Consider the following 22,821-nt stretch of genomic DNA (forward strand, 5'->3'; position numbering starts at 1 on the left):
ATGTCACCAAATTCAAGGATGTGAAGCTGGAGTGCAGGTAATGGCTCCTGAACATGTGGAAAGATCCAGTCAGCATGGACGCCTCATGAGTGGTTGCTCCGAAAGATGAAAAAGGTTGGTGAACCAATATTGGTGAGGTCTTTAAGGCACCATGAGGATCACGTTTACTCAGGAGTATGTCTGTTTGATAACTACTGATGGAATTAGTGGTATCAGAAGGAATGTGTACAGAAACTTCCCTTATCAGTTTATTGAAATACATTTTTTGTTGGCAGTATCTGGAGGTAAAGCCTGTGGATATCTGTTTTTTGGAGATTGTGAACAGATCTAGTTCCAGATATTCTCAAGCATCGAAGATTTCACAAAGTACTGTGTCGTGTATGGCCCATTCCTGATTTACTTGGATAACTGTGCTAAAGGGGGGAAGAGAGGAAGTACATATGCCAGACAAGGCTTCCAGCAAAGAGGCTGCAGAGAACTTCACAGCTAAAGCTACAGCTTTATTGAAGAATGCATCCAGTGAGTAATGCTTACAAAATGCATTTGCGGTAGGCAACCGGGCTGCAAAGCAAATTTCTGCAATAGGTACATGCCTCTGGAAAGTCCCTTACGCGCCATACTCTGTTGAAATAAACAAATCCCAAGAGAGACTAAAGACCTATCATGGCACACATTCTTAAAATGCTTGAGATCACTCATTTGACATCTTCGTATTGAGTTTCCTAAGGTAGGAACATCTAAGTGACAAAAATGTGATTAGAATTTCTAAAACCAGTCAGTCTTTCTAGGTTAAAACTAAAGGGACCTAAAAACATCCAGGCCACGTTATTTCCCTCGCTGATCAAACACATGGCCTTGGTTCAAAAACTGAAAGAGTAATTACCTGGTGAGGATTCCATCAAAATCTTAGGATCAGAAGAGGTGATGGTGCTCAGCACCACTTTGTCTCTGCAGAAAAGTAAGTTGGGTTGAGTTGCGGTCTTCAAGTTCACCAGATCTGAAGATGTGTTTGCAACAACAAAAACAGTTTTCCATGCTAAAAGGACAGTAGAAGATTCCATTTGCTTAAATGAATTGTATGTTAGAGACTATGAATGAGTTGAGATACAACTTTGGAGCAGGATTTCCAATTGGAGGATGTAAATGCTTAAGTGAATCAAAGTGAGCAGAGGCTACCCCTTTTGTCCAAGGAGAAAATGTCTCCAGGCCTGTTCAGATATGCAGCAATCCCTGGAAGATAATATCTGCAGAAATACAAAAGGATTCCTACATCAGTTAGTTGTGCCATGAACTTCAAGGTACCATCTAAAGTACCTGCAATAAACTGGATTGAGGTGAAGCCATTTTTCCTTACAAAGAGGACCATAGTCTGTGGTAGTCTATGTCCTGGCAGTGGGCTCCCTAATCGTATTGGCAGAAGTCTGTTATCATGGTTATCGCAGTGGAAAGTGCCTGAAATGGTTGACCTTTAAGAATGTTCTCCTCCTAAAGACAGCATAAGACTTACATATTCTGGGAATTATCTTCTTGGACTGCGACTTCTGAAGATGACCTCGATGTTCCAGGTCAATATATATAACTCATTTTCAGATTGGCAAGAGGTATTACAGTGATGAAGGACCAACTGCAGCTCACTAACCTTCGATATCACCAGGTTGGTGGTGATAATCTCAACAAGAAGTGAGCGACTGATTGTTTCAAAGATTCTACTGCTTATTCAGTATAGGCCATTCCTACATTTGCATCATATGTCAACCGAGAATTCACATATCATCCTCACAATCAAAAGGTTACACACACTGCCTCATATCCGCGCCACAAGAATGGAAATCATCACAAATTAACAATGGTTCTAAAGCTATCATTCATTGGCTGGTTATATGATTTTTCACAAAAGTCATTAATGATTTTTTTTTCACAAAGCAATTCAGTTTTTTCACAACACTTCTGATAAAACAGTGGCAAAAAATAATGAGAAGGTGGGCACTCTTTTTTCTTTAAATGAAAGTATAGTTGCTTTCTTATTCGGTACTAGTGCGGTGCAGAAGAGGCTGAAGAATAAACTGCACATTTAACAATATATATATATATATATATTGACACACTACATTGACCATTGATACACTAGGAGCGGCCACATGAAGGCTGTTTTGCATAAAATGGTTCCAGGGGCTAATGAGTTACACCAGAGGGGGGTGACCCTTGCAGTAACATAGTTTGTTGGACAGTTAAGACAATACGCACTGTACTCCACTGAAGAGCTCCTGAAGAGTGAAACGTGTTTGGGTGCTAAGATTTGAATATTGGAAAGAAATTAATAGTTGTCAAGCTTTGGTACATTAGAAGCACTACAACTCTGCAAAGATGACCCACATTAATCAGAACGCACTGGGAGGGCTACTGAGTCTGGTTTCACTTGAAACTCACAGCTGAAGGCTACTGGTGAGTGCCAGCCTTGTTTTGAATGCTGCCAACAGGCAATATATAATATGTGTGTGTGTGTGTATATATATATATATATATATATATATATATATATATATATATATGTCAGCTCCACACTGTCGGTTGGTAATCGTACCAAATCACAGAAGACAGCACTCACGGGGGAGAGTTCCAAAGGTATATTTATTTGAGGAACTCTGGGCGCAGAGTTCCTGAAATAAATATACCTTTGGAACTCTCCCCCGTGAGTGCTGTCTTCTGTGATTTGGTACGATTACCGACCGACAGTGTGGAGCCGATTTTGATGGCGGGAGCACCCCCGCCGTGACTACCACCGTTCATGTGTGCGTTGGGCTGGTGCAACCCAGGAGCGGAGATATATATATATATATATATATATATATATATCTATATTATTCACAACCTCTCACCTGGAAAAGGATTGAGTCGCACTCCTTGAGGTAACCACTTTTATTAATTTAAAGCGCTGGCAGTTCCTAATGGATTTCGGTCAGACTATGACCTTCTTCTGAGGATAGCCACGGCATCATCAGAATTGCAATCCACCAAAAAACAATTACTTTTATTTCCGGTGTTTGCCCCCTGGTGGGCGCCTCATAGTCTCACATTGAAGCATGCTGGTATTTGTGGTGCAAAGCCGGTCCGTAATTATTTCCCTCCGGTGGGTGATGCCGAAAATGTTTATGTTGATTTTTCCTTCTGTCACCTTCGCTCCCTCGCACACCAATTTCATGTGCTGGAGTCCTTTCCAAAGTCCAGTCTTTGGCGGCGCCTTCTGCCCTTAACAGCTTTCGCCTACTTCACACTGGAGTCCAAATTCGGGCAGTCATGGCGCTCCTTGTCCGGTGGTGCGTTACTCACAGCTGGACCAAGCTGTTAAATATTATTCACAACCTCTCACCTGGAAAAGGATTGAGTCGCACTCCTTAAGGTAACCACTTTTATTAATTTAAAGCGCTGGCAGTCCCTAATGCATTTCGGTCAGACTATGACCTTCTTCTGAGGATAGCCACGGCAATATATATATATATATCTAGATAGAGAGAGAGAGAGATACATACATTTACCACTTACTTGTGTGTAAATGTCAAAGCCAACCACTTTGAAAGCACTCTGACCACAAGGAATGCTACATTTTAACTCCCTTGCAGTCATGTGAACTAACTAGTGACTGCATGCAATGGACATGTCAGGGGGGACGGTAGGGCTGCTCATGATGCAGCCTTTGCCTGCAACAATTAATGGTGCTTGGAGGTTCCGCTTAGTACATACATTGGGCTGTTTGAAAGTAACACAATCTGAGAATGAGAAAGTCAGTAGCACTCCGTAATGTTTTATGACTGGCCTTTCGCATAACACTAGATAATTTAGGTTATCGGGAAAATCTGATTTGAAATTACAGGAGAGTGGATAATACATTTTCCTTCATACTAAGGTGGTCATTTTTAGTTCGAGCCTAGCGCAGCACGCATGCGCTGCCCTATGGGAGGCTTTTTGTGAGCACTCCATACTGTTCCTAAACTTCTCCGTGGGAGTTAGTTAACTCCCACATATTCTATTGGCCTTTGCGTGTCGCTTTCAGTAATGAAAGCACGCAAATGGCCAAAGACGGCAGCATGTCCCACCTTTCTTCCAAAAGTTAACTCCCACGGCCTAAGGCTCTCCGGAGCGAGCAGCGGCGCGCTGCATTCCTCATTGTGGATCAGGTTAATGCGTCCGCGGCTTTCACTTTCATCGGCGTGCAATGCCTCTTGTGAACGGCGGCGCTTCCCCCATTCCAGCCATTCTCCTAATGAGCTCACAGACTGGACGTTTTCCTTCTTTTGTTGATATGTTTGAGAGGTTCTGTCTCTCTTAAGTAGGCCACGAGACTCGCATTGTAGAAACTGTGGACCACACACACACAAAATATGCACTACTTCTCGTAGCTCCCCAATCGTTTTCCTGTGTTATTTTCAAAACGTCGTTTCCGATCTCCTGCTATCCTATTCAGTGAAACCTTGCTGTTTTTGTCAAACGCACCAACTTCATTCATAATGAGGTATTTCTGTTTTGACTGGGGTTTCTTTTTGGCTGTCTTTTATATAGAAACCCCATCCCTCCTATTTCGAAGCACCGGGCAGAGTCCAACTACCAGTTCACCAGACCAATAGCACGCAATGCCAGCTGCATTCATTTGTGATGACAATGCCGCCTTTCCAGCCACGCTCCTGATGAGCTCACAGACTGGACCTTTTCCTTCTTTTGTTGATATGTTTGAGAGGTTCTGTCTCTCTTAAGTAGGCCACGAGACTCGCATTGTTGAAACTGTGGACCACACACACACAAAATATGCACACGCAAAACAGACCTAAAAGCAAGGACTCTCTGTTCCCACCTCCGAAAGGTCAGGCGGGCTTGGCAGCATTCGAACTGGTGACCCTTAGATTGTGAATGTCGAAGCAGCGAGCATTCATCTCACTGAGCAACCGTTAATTGGCATGCAGGGCTGCAGCTGCATTCCTCATGGGTCAGGTTACAAAGCCTCGGCCTATTTCTTGCCTCCCCCCGCGCCTCTCGATGGCTTTATGTCTCTTTTAATCTTTTCATCGCTTTCTCTATTCTAGTCAATGCTGCTTTATTGATTTGGTTTTTTGCTGAAGCCACTGGAATTATGCAACAACCACATTATGTGGCAGGTTTGACTTATTTATGCAGCAAAGAAAGGCAAATTATGCTGCAATTATGTGGCACCTCTTTCAGTTTAAAAACAGTGTAAAACAGCAAATCACATTTCATGTGTCTCACTCGGAGGTAGTTTAAAATCCAACGAGCGGGACCCCGCCTAAGAAGACATGCAACAAGGTTTTGCACAGCTGGCAACAGATTTGCAAACCGGAACTGAAGCAGTGATACCAGCAGATTTTGTTTGAACCCTACTGAAAGGGCTGGGGCGGTACGGAGGCCTGCGAGGGACAGCTGACCTCCGTCTCTGCATTCACAGGCGCAAAATGCTGTTTTATTATATGGATTTCAGCCCCTGAGAATGAAGTGAAGAGCATTGGGGGGTCCGCTGCATGCTTCCCCAGTTCCCACACCCCCACATTTAAAAGTGGAAGTGGCCATCGCGGACAGCCTACACTTTGTGAATGGACACCCCCAGTTTTAGTTGAGGGACCCAAACCCAATCAAAGATTTTCGAATCACTAGAGAGTGGGACGCCCATTTTATGCCAACTTTTCCTAACAGTTCATAATATGTCTCAAAGAACACATTGTGAGTCACAAAGACATTTGCGCCTTGTAATGAACTTTAAGTACATTGCGATGTAGGTTTCAGTAGCTATAAAGCCTGCCATTTTCCAATTTACAGATTTTACGACTGCAAAACTCGTATGTACATCAAGCCCTACGTTATTTATTTCCTGCCCAAGACAAAAATCCTTCCAAACGGGGATGTTTATACATCTTGGCCAACTGTCACCTCTTCCTATGCCCGACTACAGCAATAAACAACTGAAGGTGACTGGTTAACGTTTCTAAGTGTCTGTGTGCAGCACTTTTAATAACTTTTGATTCTTTTGAGCTAGAAATATTCTTTTTGTTAAAAAAAACTGTAATTAATCAACAGAATTATGGATTGTGTGGTGACTGACGGTAAGTAACTTTTCAAAGAAAATGCTAAAAATCATATTTTTCCACTGGGCTTGAGGATAGCTTTATTGGCGTGCTGGTTGCAAGATAGTACAGTGAGTTGATTACTCTCTGCTGACGAATTTAGTGATCTGATAGTTGCCAGTTGAAATTCTGCCTTGAAAGCCGACCGAGCCTTCCATCCTTCTGAAGTTGATAACGTGAGTGGTTAAAGCAACATCTGTTATTTTACAATGCTTATTTTATTTATAAATTATCACAGTGCTTTGAAACATCATGCCTCGTAGGAAACGCTCACTATTTATGTGCAAGTATTATAGACATACACGTTATTACTGCAGGTTCCTAAGTTATGCGGTGCAGTTTTACATGAGTGTGTGGGTAACTGTAGGCGGCACAGGCTGACGGGTGCTATGGCGACATCTCTCTTTTCCTTTGCGTCTTCACTGTAACTGCGGGCTCACCCTTGCCTTCCCTCATGCCTCTCTCTCTCCCACCCCTCAGACCTTCTCCCTACCCCCTCACTCTCTCTCTATACCCTTTCCTTTTATGGCCCCTCTCAACGCTCTGCTTCTGTCCAACACTCAATCCTCTCACTCCTCTGGGACTGATACGGTCCCTACCACAGCATGATTCTATCTATCTATCTATCTATCAATCACACTTTACTGACAAAACGTATGTCTGTGTCTTGGCCATGCGCCTTTGAGTCTCATAATGTTGGTTTAATGCGTTATAAAAGGAATACAAATCTATTCTGCTTGGCATTGATTTTATGTGGCTAGCCTAAGGCACTGCGCAATACTGTGTAACATCCAGATCAAATGTGCACAGGTGTCACGTGACACATTCAGCCGGCCATGGCTTTTAGTTCCTAGACAATAGATAGTACTTTTTATTCTGAAGCCCTTACATACTATACGCACCAGAATGGAACAAAAACATAGGACTGGCCGAGGGTGACACGCATGGCATCAATGAATTCAGTTAGGAATAGCTGGGGCAGTCTTCTAGTTCCAAGTTAAACAAAAACAAAGGTTTCCAAGTAACCAACGAGCAGTTCCAATTAATGGAAACTCCAACCTTCTTGCACTGCAGATTGCATTCTGGGACTTGCAGTTCACCGTTTAGGCATGCGAATCCTGGCCTGCAAACTGCCGATGGTTAAAATGCCATGACAGGCTGAAGGTGTCACACATGTGACACTGGATCACTAGGCGGTACACAGATTTTGTTGCTGACCTTTTTAATTTGCACCTCATAATCTCACAAATGTTTGTTCCGTTCCTTATTAAACAAGCAGCAAACATGTTGGCAAATCTGTTTCATTCCCTTTTTCACAAGTTATGCATGGATCAGAATTTGTCTGTGCTAAAATGATATTACACACCAGAGTCGTTTTATAAGCAGCTGTGTCATATGTTTATTGCATTACTTTCTCCATTTTGCCCTAATGGCCTGCAGCAAAGTCTTATTGCAAAAAATCACCAATAAGCTATTGCACAAGATGCAAAAGAGGTGCAGATATGCCTGGTAATGCTTCAATACATGGCGGGACAGCACCCTGGATAATGTGCTGCATGACAAACCACTTATAAGGTCCCAAAGGCGAGACCTATTGGCTATGCCAATGCTTGTTATAAATTACTACGGTTATCCATCCACCATCTTTGGATCCGTGGGAGACTGTATTCAATATGGCGATTTAAATGCATGGAATGTAAAGTAACTTTTGCCCTGATGCCACAGACTTAAAATTGTAAAAAGTTCTGAAACGTCAACAACTCAATATCCTGGAGGGCACGTCGGAGCCTGCAATTATTTAAGTGCAATTACGATGAATGGTTCCACTAATTTGTGATACCCTAGAGATTAGATTGTGGTGCGGGTATGTATACTTGAGTTACCTAGATAAAGGCCTGTGGACTTTGTGGTTTGACTTATGATACTGTCTCACACAGAATATTATGAATGTAGGATTCCTACATGTTTAAGAAAAATGCACCTGGCTTTTAAATATGTATATCTAACTTTTAGGATTGAATAAATTAATTTTATATATTTTATTTAAAGAAATAGATACACATTTTCTTTTGTTTGCAACTATTGTTTTGTGTGGTCAGCAGCTCTGTGGTTGGCATAATCTCACCTACTGGCACAGTATAGCCCTGATTAGAATATAATACAATAGTTTGTTTTGAATATGGGATGATCTTTTGAACACTATTATTTCTTTAAGCAATTAACATTTGAGGTATGTCTTGTAAAGTGCAGGTTGAACAATGTACCAGTCACATAATCTATTGCGTTAATATTCAAAATGTCATCTCAAAACTGTAAAAGGTGCGAGAAGCCCACAGCATCTATAAAGACAGGAAGATGGATAATGGACCCCTGTTCTAAGAGTCCCAATTTCAAGAATATTTACTGATACTCCATATTAGGTGGACCAACCACATCTTAACCAAGCCAAAGGGGAGGTGTAAAGATTCATGAAGGCACTCAAAAAAAACCTAAGAATCCGAGAGGGCTGATGCATTAACATTAAATACCACAATGCCACTTCCTATTGGGTGGAACTCAACCGCTGCTACAACTGAGGAGAGTGAAGTTGACAGTGTCAAAATAATGACAGGATCAACAGATGGAGACGGATTCGTCAGGCGACTTTGAGCTGGGAGAGAGGGTGCTCATCCAAGACTGGCACCCACTTGGAAAGTTTTAGTTGCCCTTCAAGTGTGCACCCTGGACTGTGAATAAGAATGAAGATAGCTGTAGCTAAGGAAGAGGATTGTGTGATCAGTTTCTCAGTGAACATGGCTGAAATACAAACCAGTGGTAACTCTGAAACCTGGGGCCAACAGATGACCTCTGGGACTAGGAAGCCAGCATAAATAACGGAGATGGGTTGTAAGACCGCTTTAGAAACATGGGAGGCAAAGCGTAAGAACATTCTGCTGTACACAATAGCGTCCCCTGCGCCAACAGCATTATAATTGGCAAAGGGATAGCCATGAACGCTGCGATATATACCCAAAATCCTGCCCGCTGTAGAGCTTGTTGGACTTGGTACTCAAATGACTTGACCACAAAAGTCCATGACCAGGATGTATTTTTTTGAGGACAGGGCACTCCGACACATATACAATCGTATCAGGCAAGAGTCACACTTGTGTACAGCAGGGCGGGCGCTTCATGTAGGCCTCCGAGTACACTGCGGTTTAGCTCCCACTGAGAATCAATGATCTCTCATGCAACTAGTCACCTGCCTTACCTCTTTGTGGCAATCAAACTGTGTGTGGACCTGCACATTTCTAGTCCGTCTTCCAAACTGGCATTTCCACCCTCTGCCCAAAAAACATAATAATCATCAGAAAACACCTAAACAACAATTAACCATGGTACAACAGAAACTAGCATACTACTACACAGGGTATCCCAAAAGAAGTCAATTAAGCCAGAATCTTAAACATTGGCACTAGCAAATCTCAAAAGATCTCATTCCAGCGAACTATTTTTAAAGAATGTGCAAATTCAGCCAGTAAAATTATCTTGAAAATCATATATGCCTCTCACCTTACAACGAAAATGTACCACATACTCTAAAGTGCACAGGTACCACCTCCTGAAAACACTCAACTTCGACTCACAGAAAATCTAAAATCTAACAGCAGGGTCTATCTATTTTACTGAGGATAACGTATAGAGTGAGTGAGCAACACTTACCTTCCAATACATATCAAGCAGCACACTTTAAGAAAAAAATAGAAAAAAAACAATCAGGCTCTCGGCTGCAATGCAGGGCAGAGACAACTGCCCTGCAGGTACTAGGGGATGCCCCGGATCTGTTCATGTGGCCTGCACAAGTCTGCTAGATGTGTGGCTTTCTTAGTAGCTTTTTATATAGACAACTATGGATGAGGCTTAAAGCATGCACTGAAATCAGTAGTTCATAAACTCACTGGGCTCATAACTTCCTGGCAAGAGGTGTGCAGTTTGTTCAGATTCACTCTTACAGATCAACAGCTTTCCCTGTTGTTGTGTGGCATGCCCATAAATAAGTAATGCAACCCACTTGTCAATACACGAAACCGGGTTTTATCCACTAAATCAAGGACATTACAGTGAACTCCAAAGTAAAATGCCAAGCCAAGCTACCAAAGCTGACCTATGGCACCTACACCTGCTCACAAATATCCAATAAGCAATTCATCCTCAGGTTTCCTGCAGGTTATCCAGGCCTTGGCACAATTGCATGTGAATGAAGGCAAGACCCTCCTAAGATCTCCCTAAAGCCATATTTGCTTCTCTGAATAATACGCTCCTCTCAGCCGCATTTCTACTCAGAGGAGCAAAATAGGTTTCCCATGATACCACTGTCAGCCCTGCCCTTCACTGGCCACCACTGGGAGCAAAAGGGAGACATATATTCAAAGCCATTTGCTTCAAATACAGAGCCCCCATCGTCCACCAAGCTCATACATGTTCCATAACAGGCATTTTTAGGCAATGTACACTCTACCAGAAAATCCACCATTCACCTTTGTCACTCACAGTTTATACGTTTATGAGACCAGCCTGTTGCGGAAATACCTGCTGAGATTTTGACGGTTGTCTATGTTTTTTCCCGTTGACTACCTCCTGTGATATATGTACATCACTGTGCTACTCCTGGCGTAGTAGTACTTTAAAAATGTATACATACATCAGCACCTTTCCTCGCTTTTTTAGTGACATTTCCCCTGAAGTTTTGAAGTATCCGAATTGTGTAATACCTGTGTTGATGTTTTGCTTTTGTGTTCAGACTCAGTGCCATGCTTTTACCACTCTTCCAACGTGAACGTTTCCTTACCTCACCACACTTTCATTTCTCATTTAGCCATATAAACACTGGGACGTACCGAATACGAGACTAAAGTTTTGAAAGGAGTTAAAATACCAACATTCAAATTTTGTTAAAATAGGACTATTGTTTTTAAAGCACTATCATTGATACCTCCCTTCTAGCTTCCTCTTTGCTAAATACATGGCCCTTGGCTATGATACCCAGATCAAATACACTCACTGTTTTACTATGTTTTATATAATAGCATGCAAGACAGACTAGCAGGTGAATGAATTTAGTACAGCGGACTGTAATTCTAGCTGGGTCCATAAACGCTCATCACAAAAATTATGTTTGCTCGTCCTCCATCATGATCTAAGTAATCAGGCTTACATATGTTTGCAAGATAACATGATATTAACTTGATACATGAAAGCTCCGTAAAGTTTCCCATCCTAAGTACTCCCCAAGTTAGGGGTCAAATCTTTCTCCCACCTTAAATCATTGCCTCATGGCTCTTTTCACAGTTATCTAGGACATTCATCTCAGGGCTTCCCTTTTGGTCCCGGGAACTCCCCATGTCAAAAAGCTCTATTCCTCAAATAATTAAAAAGGTGCTGCTCTCTCTTTTGCTCCCATGATTACTCACTTTCTCACCTTCCAGCAAGTCATGCACTGCCTTAGAGTTCTTCCTTGACAGTACACTTCTACTACTCCAGGGTTCTTCTCTTACTCCCCCTTGTGTAACTCAACATAACGTGTAATTATAAAGTGCACGTTCACTCCTTGGTGTTAGATAACAGTTGTTTAGTGCTACTTAGCTCAGTGGTACTCATTTTATCAATTGTATAACGATGAAAGCCTTAGTGGACCTGCCGGGATTCTAACCTATGGCCGTAATGTAAATCACAAGTTTCGGGACTCGATGCATCGGTTTACTGAGTAACAAGACCCTGTTTCCACCATCAAAACGTCATCCTCTTTCTCAAGTCCAGCTCTTCCACCTCAAGCTCACTCACATTATGAACACAAGGTCATAGGATTCTTCTCACCACACTGCCCTTCCTTACATTTACTCTTGGGGATTTCTCAGACACCATCACCCCTACCTCAGTTTTCTTTTTATATCTTTCTTTCCTACTTACATGTACTCACAGTCTATGGGTTCCTCTGTCTCTCAGCTCATGGGCTTCTTTCTCAAAGCCAGTCCCCGTGAACTCATGGTCTCTCTTTTCAATCCCTTCCACCGCACCTCTCTCAGCATGTAATGTTGTTTTTTTTCTCACGTTTAGTTCTCAGGCTTAATACATCTCCTCTCTGAGCGTCAAACTTCTCATTCACTTTCTAGATTCTTCTTTCTTCACACTTCCAGAGGTACTCCCTTTCTGAGGGTTCATGGAGGTCCCCAATTCTTACATCTCCATGAACCCAATCTTCAGTGCTTGCAATTTCTCAAACTGCCATGCGCTCACTTTACCAGAGTTCTAATTTCCATGCCTCCTGTATTCCATCCTCTCTCTCTTAATGCTCTCTCATTCATTCGAAGAGTTACTTACAGAGTACTTTATTTGGATTTGTCTGTTTGCGCCTGGACATTTTCTTTCCCATGCATCCCAGATTTGTCTTTTGCTAGAGCTGCACAGAAGTTTCTTGAACAGATGATTCAATGTCTTCAAAAGAAGCTGCACAAAACCAATAAAAGGGAGGAAATGTAAAAGATAATAAAGCAGATGGCTTGCAGTCTCTATCTTGTCACTAGCCTGATAAGCAATTTCCTCAACTCACGACTTCAAAACTTTTTTTAAACCACCACCAAGAGCAGACAGGAGTGAGTGTTCCTGTGAAACTCTCTGAAATATGCTTAATATCCATTCTTGGTAGTTATAACCATACAAGAAGGAACCCAAGACACAGTAAGGACCTAGGGTATATTTAATGAGTCAATTACCAATGCTACCTAATAAAATGATCAAGACAAAGTAATATCCAAGCCAAACAGCACTTTTATTGTACAAGTAGCGTATCACAAAAACCATAAACAATGACTTGGGTGCCAGTGTCCAACGTCCTTGGTGCTCTTTTAAGTGTGATACACACAAGGGATAAGAGTGATCAAAGTGCGTTATCAGGCGACAAAGAACAGCACAGCCCGTTAAATATAATATACTATGGCATCAGTCAGTATGACAGTCAACGATGTTTCGATCCTATGGAGAATGTAGGGTCATCATCAGCGCTAGAACATATTTGGAGCCCGAGAAATGGTTTGTTCCTCCGATCGCAAACACACAAAAAACACAGGAGATTTACAAGCACTCAGGGAGGTGCAAACTAGTGAAATGTAGATAGGGTCGCGAGACACAGACTGGTACAGAACAGTGTGATGGTCTGTGAAGGGGAGCTCAAAAAGGGCGATGTTGCGTCTTTGGTGGAACCTGGAGATGATGTGGTGTGTGGTGGTTACGGGGCCTGAAACTGTAGAGTAGTGTAGTGGCTCCCATGGCCTCGGAGCAGGCGCACTCACCAAGTTCTTGGACGCTCGCTTCTCTTTGCCTGCTAATAATCCAAGTGGATTTTTCAACTTCAAAACTGCCCACTGTGCTAACATGGCCTTACTAGGGCCGTTGGGGCTATTTTCCCCCATGACGCGTCCTCTTATTCTATTATCTTCCTGACTGTAATATTGTGAGTGCCCCTGCCCTGTTGTTTATGGTTTTTGTGAGGCGCTACTTGTACAGTATAAGTGTCATTTGGCTTGGATAATATTTTGTCTTGGTCATTTTGTTAGGGACCAGTGTTAATATCTATTCTTGGCAGCCCCAGGTTTAAACAGGTGGAGGGGAATCACCTCATCCTTAGAGTGTATTGAGTGCAGTGGTTTTCTGAAGAGGTGTTCCTGCCTCCCCTGACATGATTGGAGTCAACAAGATTGTGGGGGGCACCAGTTGGGACTGGAGCGCCCGAGCTATGACGGAGCGGCAAAAGTAGGAGTCACACAAGGAGATGGGATGTGAAAGAGTAGAGCGCCAGAAAGGACTTTTCAATAGGCTGGCAGCTAGTGACAGAGGGCAACGAAAGACCGGGTTTAATGCACAGACATCAAGAGAAGCACTGCTTCGTGCCAGGGGAGACAAAGGGGGCCCAAAGGGAAGCCCACTAACAGAGAAGCGAGGCCTCCACAAAATGAAAGCTTCAATGCAACTCTGCATCTTTGGATGAGGTGAAAAAGAGGAGGGCTAGCAAGATGGATGCTGGGCTGGAGGCGGTGGGACCCCTGAGGGAAAAGATATTAAAGTAGATGAACCACTGCACTCAATACATTCTAATAATGATGAGGTGATTCCCCTCCACCTGTTTAAACGTGGAAATGCCAAGAATAGATATTAACAATGATCCCTAACAAAATGACCAAGAAAACCACTACTTATAGTTTAAATGATGTACTCTGACATCATGAAAACGTCCGTAGTCCATCTTCTATGTCTAAGGACTGTGCCTTTAAAAGGCAAGCAACTGTTCACATCATGTGTCGCATATGATTAAGGCCCAGTCAGGGTTGAAACGCGTAATGCAGGAACTCTCTACCAATAAAGGAATTTGACTACTAAACCGACTGGTGGGCCCGTTTTACCTCTGGATTCTGAGGTTTTTGCTTTTGAAATAAATCTCTCTCTCTCTATATATATATATATATCTATATATAGATATATATATCTCCAACAAACAGAGTCGCCCCTCGTGGGAGCACTCCAGCAGGTAAATAATGAGCGCTGCTCGCAGACATGCTTTCCTCCTCACACAGTCAGCAGCCCAACGCGTTTCGGGCCAACGCCCTTAATCATGGACTGACTTTTAGGAATGAACCGCAAGCAAAAGCACACTGGTGTTTTCCCCTTTATTTCTTCCACAGGTCACATGCCAATACTGGACCAAGGCATTCTGGGACAGGTAGTGCTTACATATTACCCAAGTGGAGTGCCGCTGGTACTTCCGTTAGAACAGTCCTTTGTGGCTAATGGCAGTCCATTAACGTAGCACTCTCGATGAATGGAGCTCTCCCTGCTCCGCTCTCGCGGCTTGAGTGCGCCGCAGCAGATCCGTTCAATTATGCAGTGGCATGTTCCCGTGGCCGGACCAGCCACTAAAATCCAACAAACAGAGTCGCCCCTCGTGGGAGCACTCCAGCAGGTAAGTACAAGCTTCCTTAATGAGCGCTGCTCGCAGACATGCTTTCCTCCTCACACAGTCAGCAGCCCAATGAGTTTCGGGCCAATGCCCTTAATCATGGACTGACTTTCAGGAATAAACCACAAGCAAAAGCACACTGGTGTTTTTCCCTTTATTTCTTCCATAGGTCACATGCCAATACTGGACCAAGGCATTCTGGGACAGGTAGTGCTTACATATTACCCAAGTGGGGTGCCACTGGTACTTCCGTTAGAACAGTCCTTTGTGGCTAATGGCAGTCCATTAACGTAGCGCTCTCGAAGAATGGAGCTCTCCCTGCTCCGCTCTCGCGGCTTCAGTGCGCCGCAGCAGACCTGCTCAATTGTTCAGCAGGTAAGTACAAGCTTCCTTAATGAGCGCTGCTCGCAGACATGCTTTCCTCCTCACACAGTCAGCAGCCCAACGCGTTTCGGGCCAACGCCCTTAATCATGGACTGACATATATACATTTGATTCTCAGTTATGCTCTCCGTGGAAAGTGAAAGGTATTTTTGTTTGTTGTAGATAGCTTATTGTTGGTATGTATTGGTAGTTTCTTTCCAGGTCTTTATATTTCAATAGTCATATTTAATGTTTGATGCATCTACAGAAGGCTGACTTCTAATCTGAAGCAATGTATTCTGCTGTTGTCAGGTTTTTTAACAGTCATGTTAGTAAGCATTATGGCTGCCACAGGCCGAACGCCCAGCAGATTGTTACTTTGCTTTGAGACTCTACCTCTGAACATGGCTCTGAGATTGACTCTGCACCTCAGGCAGAGGACCAAGTAGAAGATTCTGGTAGTGAGTTTTTAATCCAAGAGGAATCATTTGCGATGGGCTTCTTCCTTTTAACAGCATTTCCAACATACTCATCACTTTGTTCCCTTTCTGGTATAGTGTTACATGTATGTATGAGCAAAATTATCTAACGCATCCATGTGTCACCCACCCAGCTTTTTTCTAGATTCCAGTATTTTAGTTTCCCTACTCAGCTCAGTAATCACCATTCTTTCTAACCCTGTGAGTTCTGTCTCCTGTGTGGCTAGTGTTCGGTTCTATTGTAGTCTAGCGACATACATTTTGGATAAACAACCACCACGACTGCCTTGAGTGCTTCCCATTTTCTTGTCCTGGTGGTTGTCTTGACCAAGTTAGTTTCAAAGCACAGCTTGATTGTGTATTTTATCTCACCCAAAGAAGTGCTGTTCTGCAATGCCTCTAGCTTTAATCTCTATGTGGGTATTCATATGCAATACCATACCCGTACACAAGCCTCAACGGACAGTGATTCAACAAAAATATCCTTAGGTATTCCATCCTCTCTTACTCACTCTACTCCCCACGTGTAATCAATATCCAGGGGGGTAGACTGGATGTACTACCCCATCATTATCATATTTGTATGTTAGGATCTGACCTCATTTAAAAAAAAAAAAACTTTTTTGAATCTTGTAATCTTTAGTCTGAGACCCATCGGCCCTTTTTAGGTCTCGGCTAGTGATGGCTGCGCTTGCGCAGTCTCGCTCGCGAGAGATAATGACTTGGGAGAAGAGGGGCTTGAACCCGCCCCTCTTCTCCCCTGTTCTCCATTGGCTGGCCTAGTAAATGCTGGCCAGCCATTGGAGAAGAGGTCCCGTCACTCCAATCATGCCCCGTCCTTTTCGGATTGGGGGGCGTGTTTTTTGCGAAAAGTCTCAGGGAGGAGACAACAGCAAAACACGCCCCCGAATCCAAAAAGGACGCTCCCTTTCTCCGAGGCATTTCTGCTGTGCCTCGGAGAAAGGCGGTGGTGTCTTCCGGTGCCCTGTTCCTGTTTACTTGTTTGTATTTAATTGCGTGTGTTTGAATATGTGCAAAAAACGTTAATAAAGTACTGCCTCTGAAAGACATGTTTACTGTTTAATATCACAGTTACACAATTGTTTTACGGTATGATCAGTTTATAAGGGCACTAGGTTAGGGTCCTTCCATTTAGATGCACTGCAACAGTTTCAAGATCTTACTGTTTCTCGTTAGGTCAAATGGGTGTAATTTTTGAAATGTACGTTTTTCTCGCCTTCGCTTGATTTTGCTCTCGAGAAAGTGCCACTGATAGTAATTGAATGACACTCATAATTACAATGAAATTATGAGAATGTCACACATAAGCGATCTGAAACTTTGGCAATGTTTGCTGTTCCTCTACTCACGCTACCCAGAAAAGCTTCTTTACTGGCCACTTCAAGATGGCTGTTACGACCAGACAAAAGTTACGTAATTCGTCCCTTTTCCCTTTCTATCTTGGAACTGATCATGTGAAGCTCGGTCTCAATTTTATGTCTATTTCTGATTATTCTCCTGTTAAATTTAAGAGCTTTTCTTCGTCAGTAGACTTCTAATGAGTAGGAATGACATAACTCGACGTCGGACAGCTCTTGCGGTAGCAACGTTTGATGTTGGTACCACCGTAGGAAAGGCACGACTACTTACTCAAATCACTCCTTAATTTCAATCGCACGGAGATTCGCACCGCCCATGCATGGCACGTGATGCGAGGAAGTAGGGTAGGAGGTGGGGGGGTAGATTGGTCTTGAAGTCTCGCGTGGCTTCCGGAGCGGTCAGCCCGCCTGGCTTTGAAAGGACGCACCGGCGTTGAGTTTTCACGTGTGTTGATGCGGTATGCGTTTGGTGCCTGAACCTTCCCTGTGCAAGACATAAGAGCCATGGCATTTCAACATCAGGGATACTCCGAGGCCGAGCTCCGAACATTGGAGGAGGCGGTTATATGTCGCGAGGCACAGGTGTCCTCCTTGCTCAGCATCTTCGGGGAGGTATTTAACATCATCATCTTAAATCAAACTCAGCCGCTGTCACCCTTTTACTTTTCAGACCCTGTTCCTGAGCTCCCTACCGTGGTCCATGACATGGCCACTTTGGCCGTTTTTGCTCTGCACGGTGCAGACCTTTCCCCTTTACCTCCTCGCTCCCCAATGTCACAGTGCATGCAAAACACCAAGCGATTTTTGAACAATGAATGTGAAAAAATTTAAAGTAATCAGTGACAGCGATTTAATTCTAGTTTTCTTCACGTTTTTTACTTAATCTTAAATTTGCATTCTCTCCGCATGTTTGCTATTTCAAGTTTTGATGTTTCTATTTTTTGGGTGTAGGATATTGCTCTTGTATAACGCAAACTTTTATTGAGTCGCCTGTATGTGTTTACAGCGGGCCACGATTGAGACTCTGGAGTTGAAGTTCAAGGGGTCAGTGCGAGGTTTTCAGTGGTTCAGAAAGGTAGTCGGAATAGATGGTCTTCCAGACCTTGGCGCTTCTGTAGAGCGCACAGCGCAGTGATTATGTTTTCTAATTGCACTTTTGATTATGTGCAAGTGTATGTGAAGGAGGCATACTGTTGTCAAAATACTGATAAAGGAAAGTAAAAGAAAATGCGGCGCTAATAGGTGAGTGGGTACGCTGTTTGTTTGGGGACGGGGGGTGAAGTCAAGGAGAAGCGCGCATCTGCTTTCAGGAGAGAGGAGAAACAAACATTTACAATGCAACGGTCTCGGCATTGGTAAAGTTAGAGCTATTGGCATTGCTCATGACAATGCCGTTTCTTTAAATGTTTTAAAAACAAAAACATTAACAAAAATAATGTCATGAGCAATGCCAATAGCTCTAACTTTACCAATGCCGAGACCATTGCATTGTAAATGCTTGTTATATATGTTTTATGCATCTTATCCTTGGTATGTCCCTATGTAGTGTCATCCTTCAAACTAACTGTATTATCCCCGAATCGCTCATGAACCTTGAAATGCTGCTCTATTTATTTATGAAATGTTTATTATTAGCTGTACTTTTATGGCAGCAATTGGCTGACTGACTGGATAAAGTTTTTGTGGCTGACTGACTGGATGTGCCATGCTTTGATGAGTGGAAAGAGTACAGTGTCACAGTCAGGTGAAACTCTCTTCAAAGGTCTACCAGGCCAATCTGACCATGACCTTCCAAAATGCCTCGGTCATACCAAGTTTCGATCCCAACTTACAGGGGTGCCTATGCAGGGTGCCATCTAGAATACAGTTTGTGTCCCCCGCCCATGGCATGAGAGCGTTTATGAACAATATGACCACCTTAATCAGCACCCACAACATTTGGTTGTCTGTGTTTGGTGCACATAAGTCAACACACAAGGACATACCTCCTTTCCAAGTCTGTCCTTGTATACTTATGCGAAAATGGTACCCCAAGGACCACCCACATTGTCACTTCTCTAGCACACCTTAAGTAGGTAACCAGGAACATCTGGCCGCTCCATTTCTTATGCAGTTTACCCTCATCTTCCTCGTTCACGTGTGCCTCCTGTAAAATGGAAATATTTACAATAAATTGCCTCCAGCAAGTAAGAATTCATTGTCATTTTGTCCAACTATTTAGAGCTCGAAAATTCCATGTAATAATCTCAGCAATATATCCCATCCTGTGTCCATTGCTGCCCCCACCCTAATTGTTTCTCCTATACATTTAATGATTCCCAATGTATGCCCAGCTTCCAACCTCGCCTGTGCTGATCTGCATAACATCCAGTGCTGCCATCACCCTGTGTTCTTTATACAGTATGTATTAAAGTAACTTTTTCCATCTCAACATACCATCCCCAGGTAACCATTCTAACAAGCCACTTTGACTGTTCATCCAATGATACTACACTAAGCCTCCTCACCTACAATTTGGTGCAATGAAAAACTAGTCTAGTTTGACAGGAAATCTCAGCATACACTTTATGTTCAGGTCTTGTAGCTTTTGTTTCACCACTTGAAATTGACTCATTTTATGGACTTTCTGCGTGTAATCTGGGAATACCATTAAAGCCCTATTTTAATAGTGCGGCAATTCAGATTTTCCTACGTTTCGCAACATTATATCGCTGTCCCTATAGTGAAGTATCTTGGCAGCGATGGCTCCTGGTGGTGCTCCAGAACAGGGCATTGGAGTCAGTGCCTATGGCTTTAGGACTTCTATTATCCACGTATCGAAGAACTAGTCTGGATACTAGCCCTCTGCGTGCTCTGTGACCCACAGGAATCTGATGCTGCTCCTTCCCGTCCTTCCCTCTGTGTTTTCTGGCCTGGTCTCAATAATATAAGCCATTTCAGAGAGAATTCATACTTTGTTTTATAGAGTTTTCACATTTGTCTAAGGGCTTTTCCCTAATGCTTCCTCATCCCTTAGTCTGCCGCTTCCCATAAATCAGTCCACAGCAAGTTAACCTCAATGGATAAAGCATCTCTTTTTTTGTCAACTTTTAGCTTCCAATTGCTTGCAATATCTGAGACGAAATGGGCTCCACATGTTGTTCGTGTAACTGCTGCCACACCAGTGTTTTCCCTGCTGAGCCCATTCTTGTGTTTACTGCATACTGGTCTATTTTATTTTGCTGCACAGCTTTAGTTTTCTCTCCAATATGTCACCCTGTAGTGTTATTGTCTTGCACTTGTTTACCTCGGCTCTGTATTAGTTAAGTCCTAGTTAAGTCTTCCCAGATAGTTCAGTTCAACTCTTCGCTTGCAGAGCGCTTACTAAGTTGATAGTACTAGCTGGTGTTGCGTTCCTCTGCTGTGTGTCGCCTCAAGCCTTGATGTTACTTCACCTCCTATTACTGTTCTTTTCACCTCTTTAAGTTGTGTAGCATTGATCACTGCCCCGGTCATGCAAATTAGCTGTGTGCAATGAGGTCCCCTGATGCTATATGCTCACATCCATCAGCTCACGCTCTTTTCCATATATGCTTGTGAATCACATGATTCAATGAGAATCAATCACAATAGTTTTTCATTGTAGCAGAGGCGGCATGCTCTCATTTTGTCTGCAGCTTCAGGTGCCGGATGTAGATCTACAGGTACTTTTAGCCTTTGTTGATGCTTTTCACATTTCCCTGTGGGTGCTGCAGCATTCTGTGTTATAATGTGGGGGTTGTACAGGACTGATCCAAAGCAGGTCTATTCTGCCATCTTGCCAACGCATACAAGGTGGCACTCATCCCAGCTCTCCACTGGGAAATACTTGTAAGCATCGGAATCATAAAACATAAAAGATACGATGGACAGGCAAAGGGGTAAGGGGCAAAGAAAAAAAGCCTAAAATAATTTCAGTTATGTAGAAAATAAAGGAGGAGGAGAGAAGCACAGCAAGAGAGGTTTAACATGAGTAAAAAGCAGTCTCCTCTGGAACTCTATCAAAGGCCATCAGAGTCCAGAATGGCACTGACATCAAAGATTGGATCTGTGGGGGAATAGGTGACTAATCAGCAACACTGTCCGAAGTTAACAAAGCATCTCATTAACAGAGGACATCCTGGTCAACACGAAAGTGTACTTAACTGCCCTGCAACAGAGAACATATCCGCCACCACCCCCCCAAAAAAAAAAAAATTGAGCAGTGGTTCTGGGGGGATTCGAGTGAAAACTCCAACTGCTTCATCAAAGAGAGAGCGCGCAGGAATGGCCAAGAAGCACCTACTGGCAAGAAAGAAAAAAGAATTGCCTCTGAACCACACTTTTCATCACCATAATCATTAAAGGCTAGACTACAACTCAAAGGACAACAAAATAACAGACTTCGAACTGTCCACCACTTTCAAATGGAATGCAACTTTGAACACTACCCGTCTTACCAGTGCTCCCTACATATACTCTTTTACATTCGGTTGTATTTAATAATGATGTATTCTTAGGTGATATTTAAAATTTACTTTTTGTGATCCCACGGCGAGCAAAGGGTATGGGCAGGCCCGCTAATGAATAAGCTGTAATCAATGCATTTTTGCGTATGAGCATGTTTATGGTAGAAAGATGTGTTTTTTTCATTCTTCTTTTTAATGTGTTTTTAATGTGATACTTTATTGTATTTTCTGTGACTTTCATGGTCAGTTATGGGCAGAATAAAGCATTTGTTTTGATTTACCCATCTTACCTTGCAAGGAGGATGGAAAGCAAAGGTTTGTGTCCATCTTGTCCCCTGCACCAGGAAGCACGTTGGCAGTGGTCTGTCTGCTCTGCTGAAGATGAGCCTGAAAGAGGTAAAGATGGTAACTAAAAAGAACAAGATGCATGCATGCCCTGTCACCAGTCTGCCTCATTCATCACTGATTTGAAAGAAAACCTCCCACTTAAAACATAAATAAACCAGGCACTTCACTGCTACAATATGTTTTACATAGAGCTTCGGGACCCTGGCAGGACACACATACTACTGTTGCAGATGCAAACTCGTCTGGCAGCAGGCAGTAAGCAAGGCAGGGCAGCTGCTACGACGGACAGCAGCACTTTTGTTGTGCTTGCACAACGCGCCTCTCTTGCATACTCTTTGTGCAAGCAATGAATGGGAAGCAGGAAAGAGCTGAAAATGTCTGCCATAGCAGAGTACCTGCCTTGCCTGTAAAAGAACTGAGGCTGCCCACGGCTCACGCAGTGGGCCACCTAAAAGGGCGACCACCAACACCCCACCAGTCGATGGGACCCAGGGGAGGAGTCCCACAGCCCGGCGTGCGGGCTGCATTATTTCGGGTGCACAGAGGATTGGGGCGAGGTATTTATACCTGCACCCGCCCTTCTGCCGCCCACTTTTTGATCTGGACACGCCGTCTCCCGCCCTACCGCATTGCCGGTGTGTTGACTGGTTAACACGGTTAGGTAGGACTGTTTAATGT

General features: G+C 43.3%; 1 protein-coding gene across 8 annotated transcripts in view; it reads right to left on the reverse strand.

Annotated features, from left to right (window-relative positions):
- ZNF821 (zinc finger protein 821) overlaps nt 1-22,821 on the reverse strand; it is a 294,135-nt gene that overhangs the window by 127,414 nt on the left and 143,900 nt on the right. For 2 of the 8 annotated variants that reach the window (XM_085639624.1, XM_085639625.1), the window contains 3 exons: nt 22,086-22,182; nt 19,396-19,475; nt 12,480-12,605 (listed from right to left, as the gene is read on the reverse strand). In XM_085639624.1, coding sequence (XP_085495750.1) covers nt 12,480-12,531 — 52 coding nt within the window. In that variant the 5' untranslated portion in view covers nt 12,532-12,605; nt 19,396-19,475; nt 22,086-22,182. The other 6 variants (XM_085639627.1, XM_085639626.1, XM_085639629.1 and 3 more) reach the window with 4 other exon arrangements.

This window comes from Triturus cristatus, chromosome 12, assembly GCF_964204655.1.
Source record: "Triturus cristatus chromosome 12, aTriCri1.1, whole genome shotgun sequence".
Taxonomy (NCBI): Eukaryota; Metazoa; Chordata; class Amphibia; order Caudata; family Salamandridae; genus Triturus; species Triturus cristatus.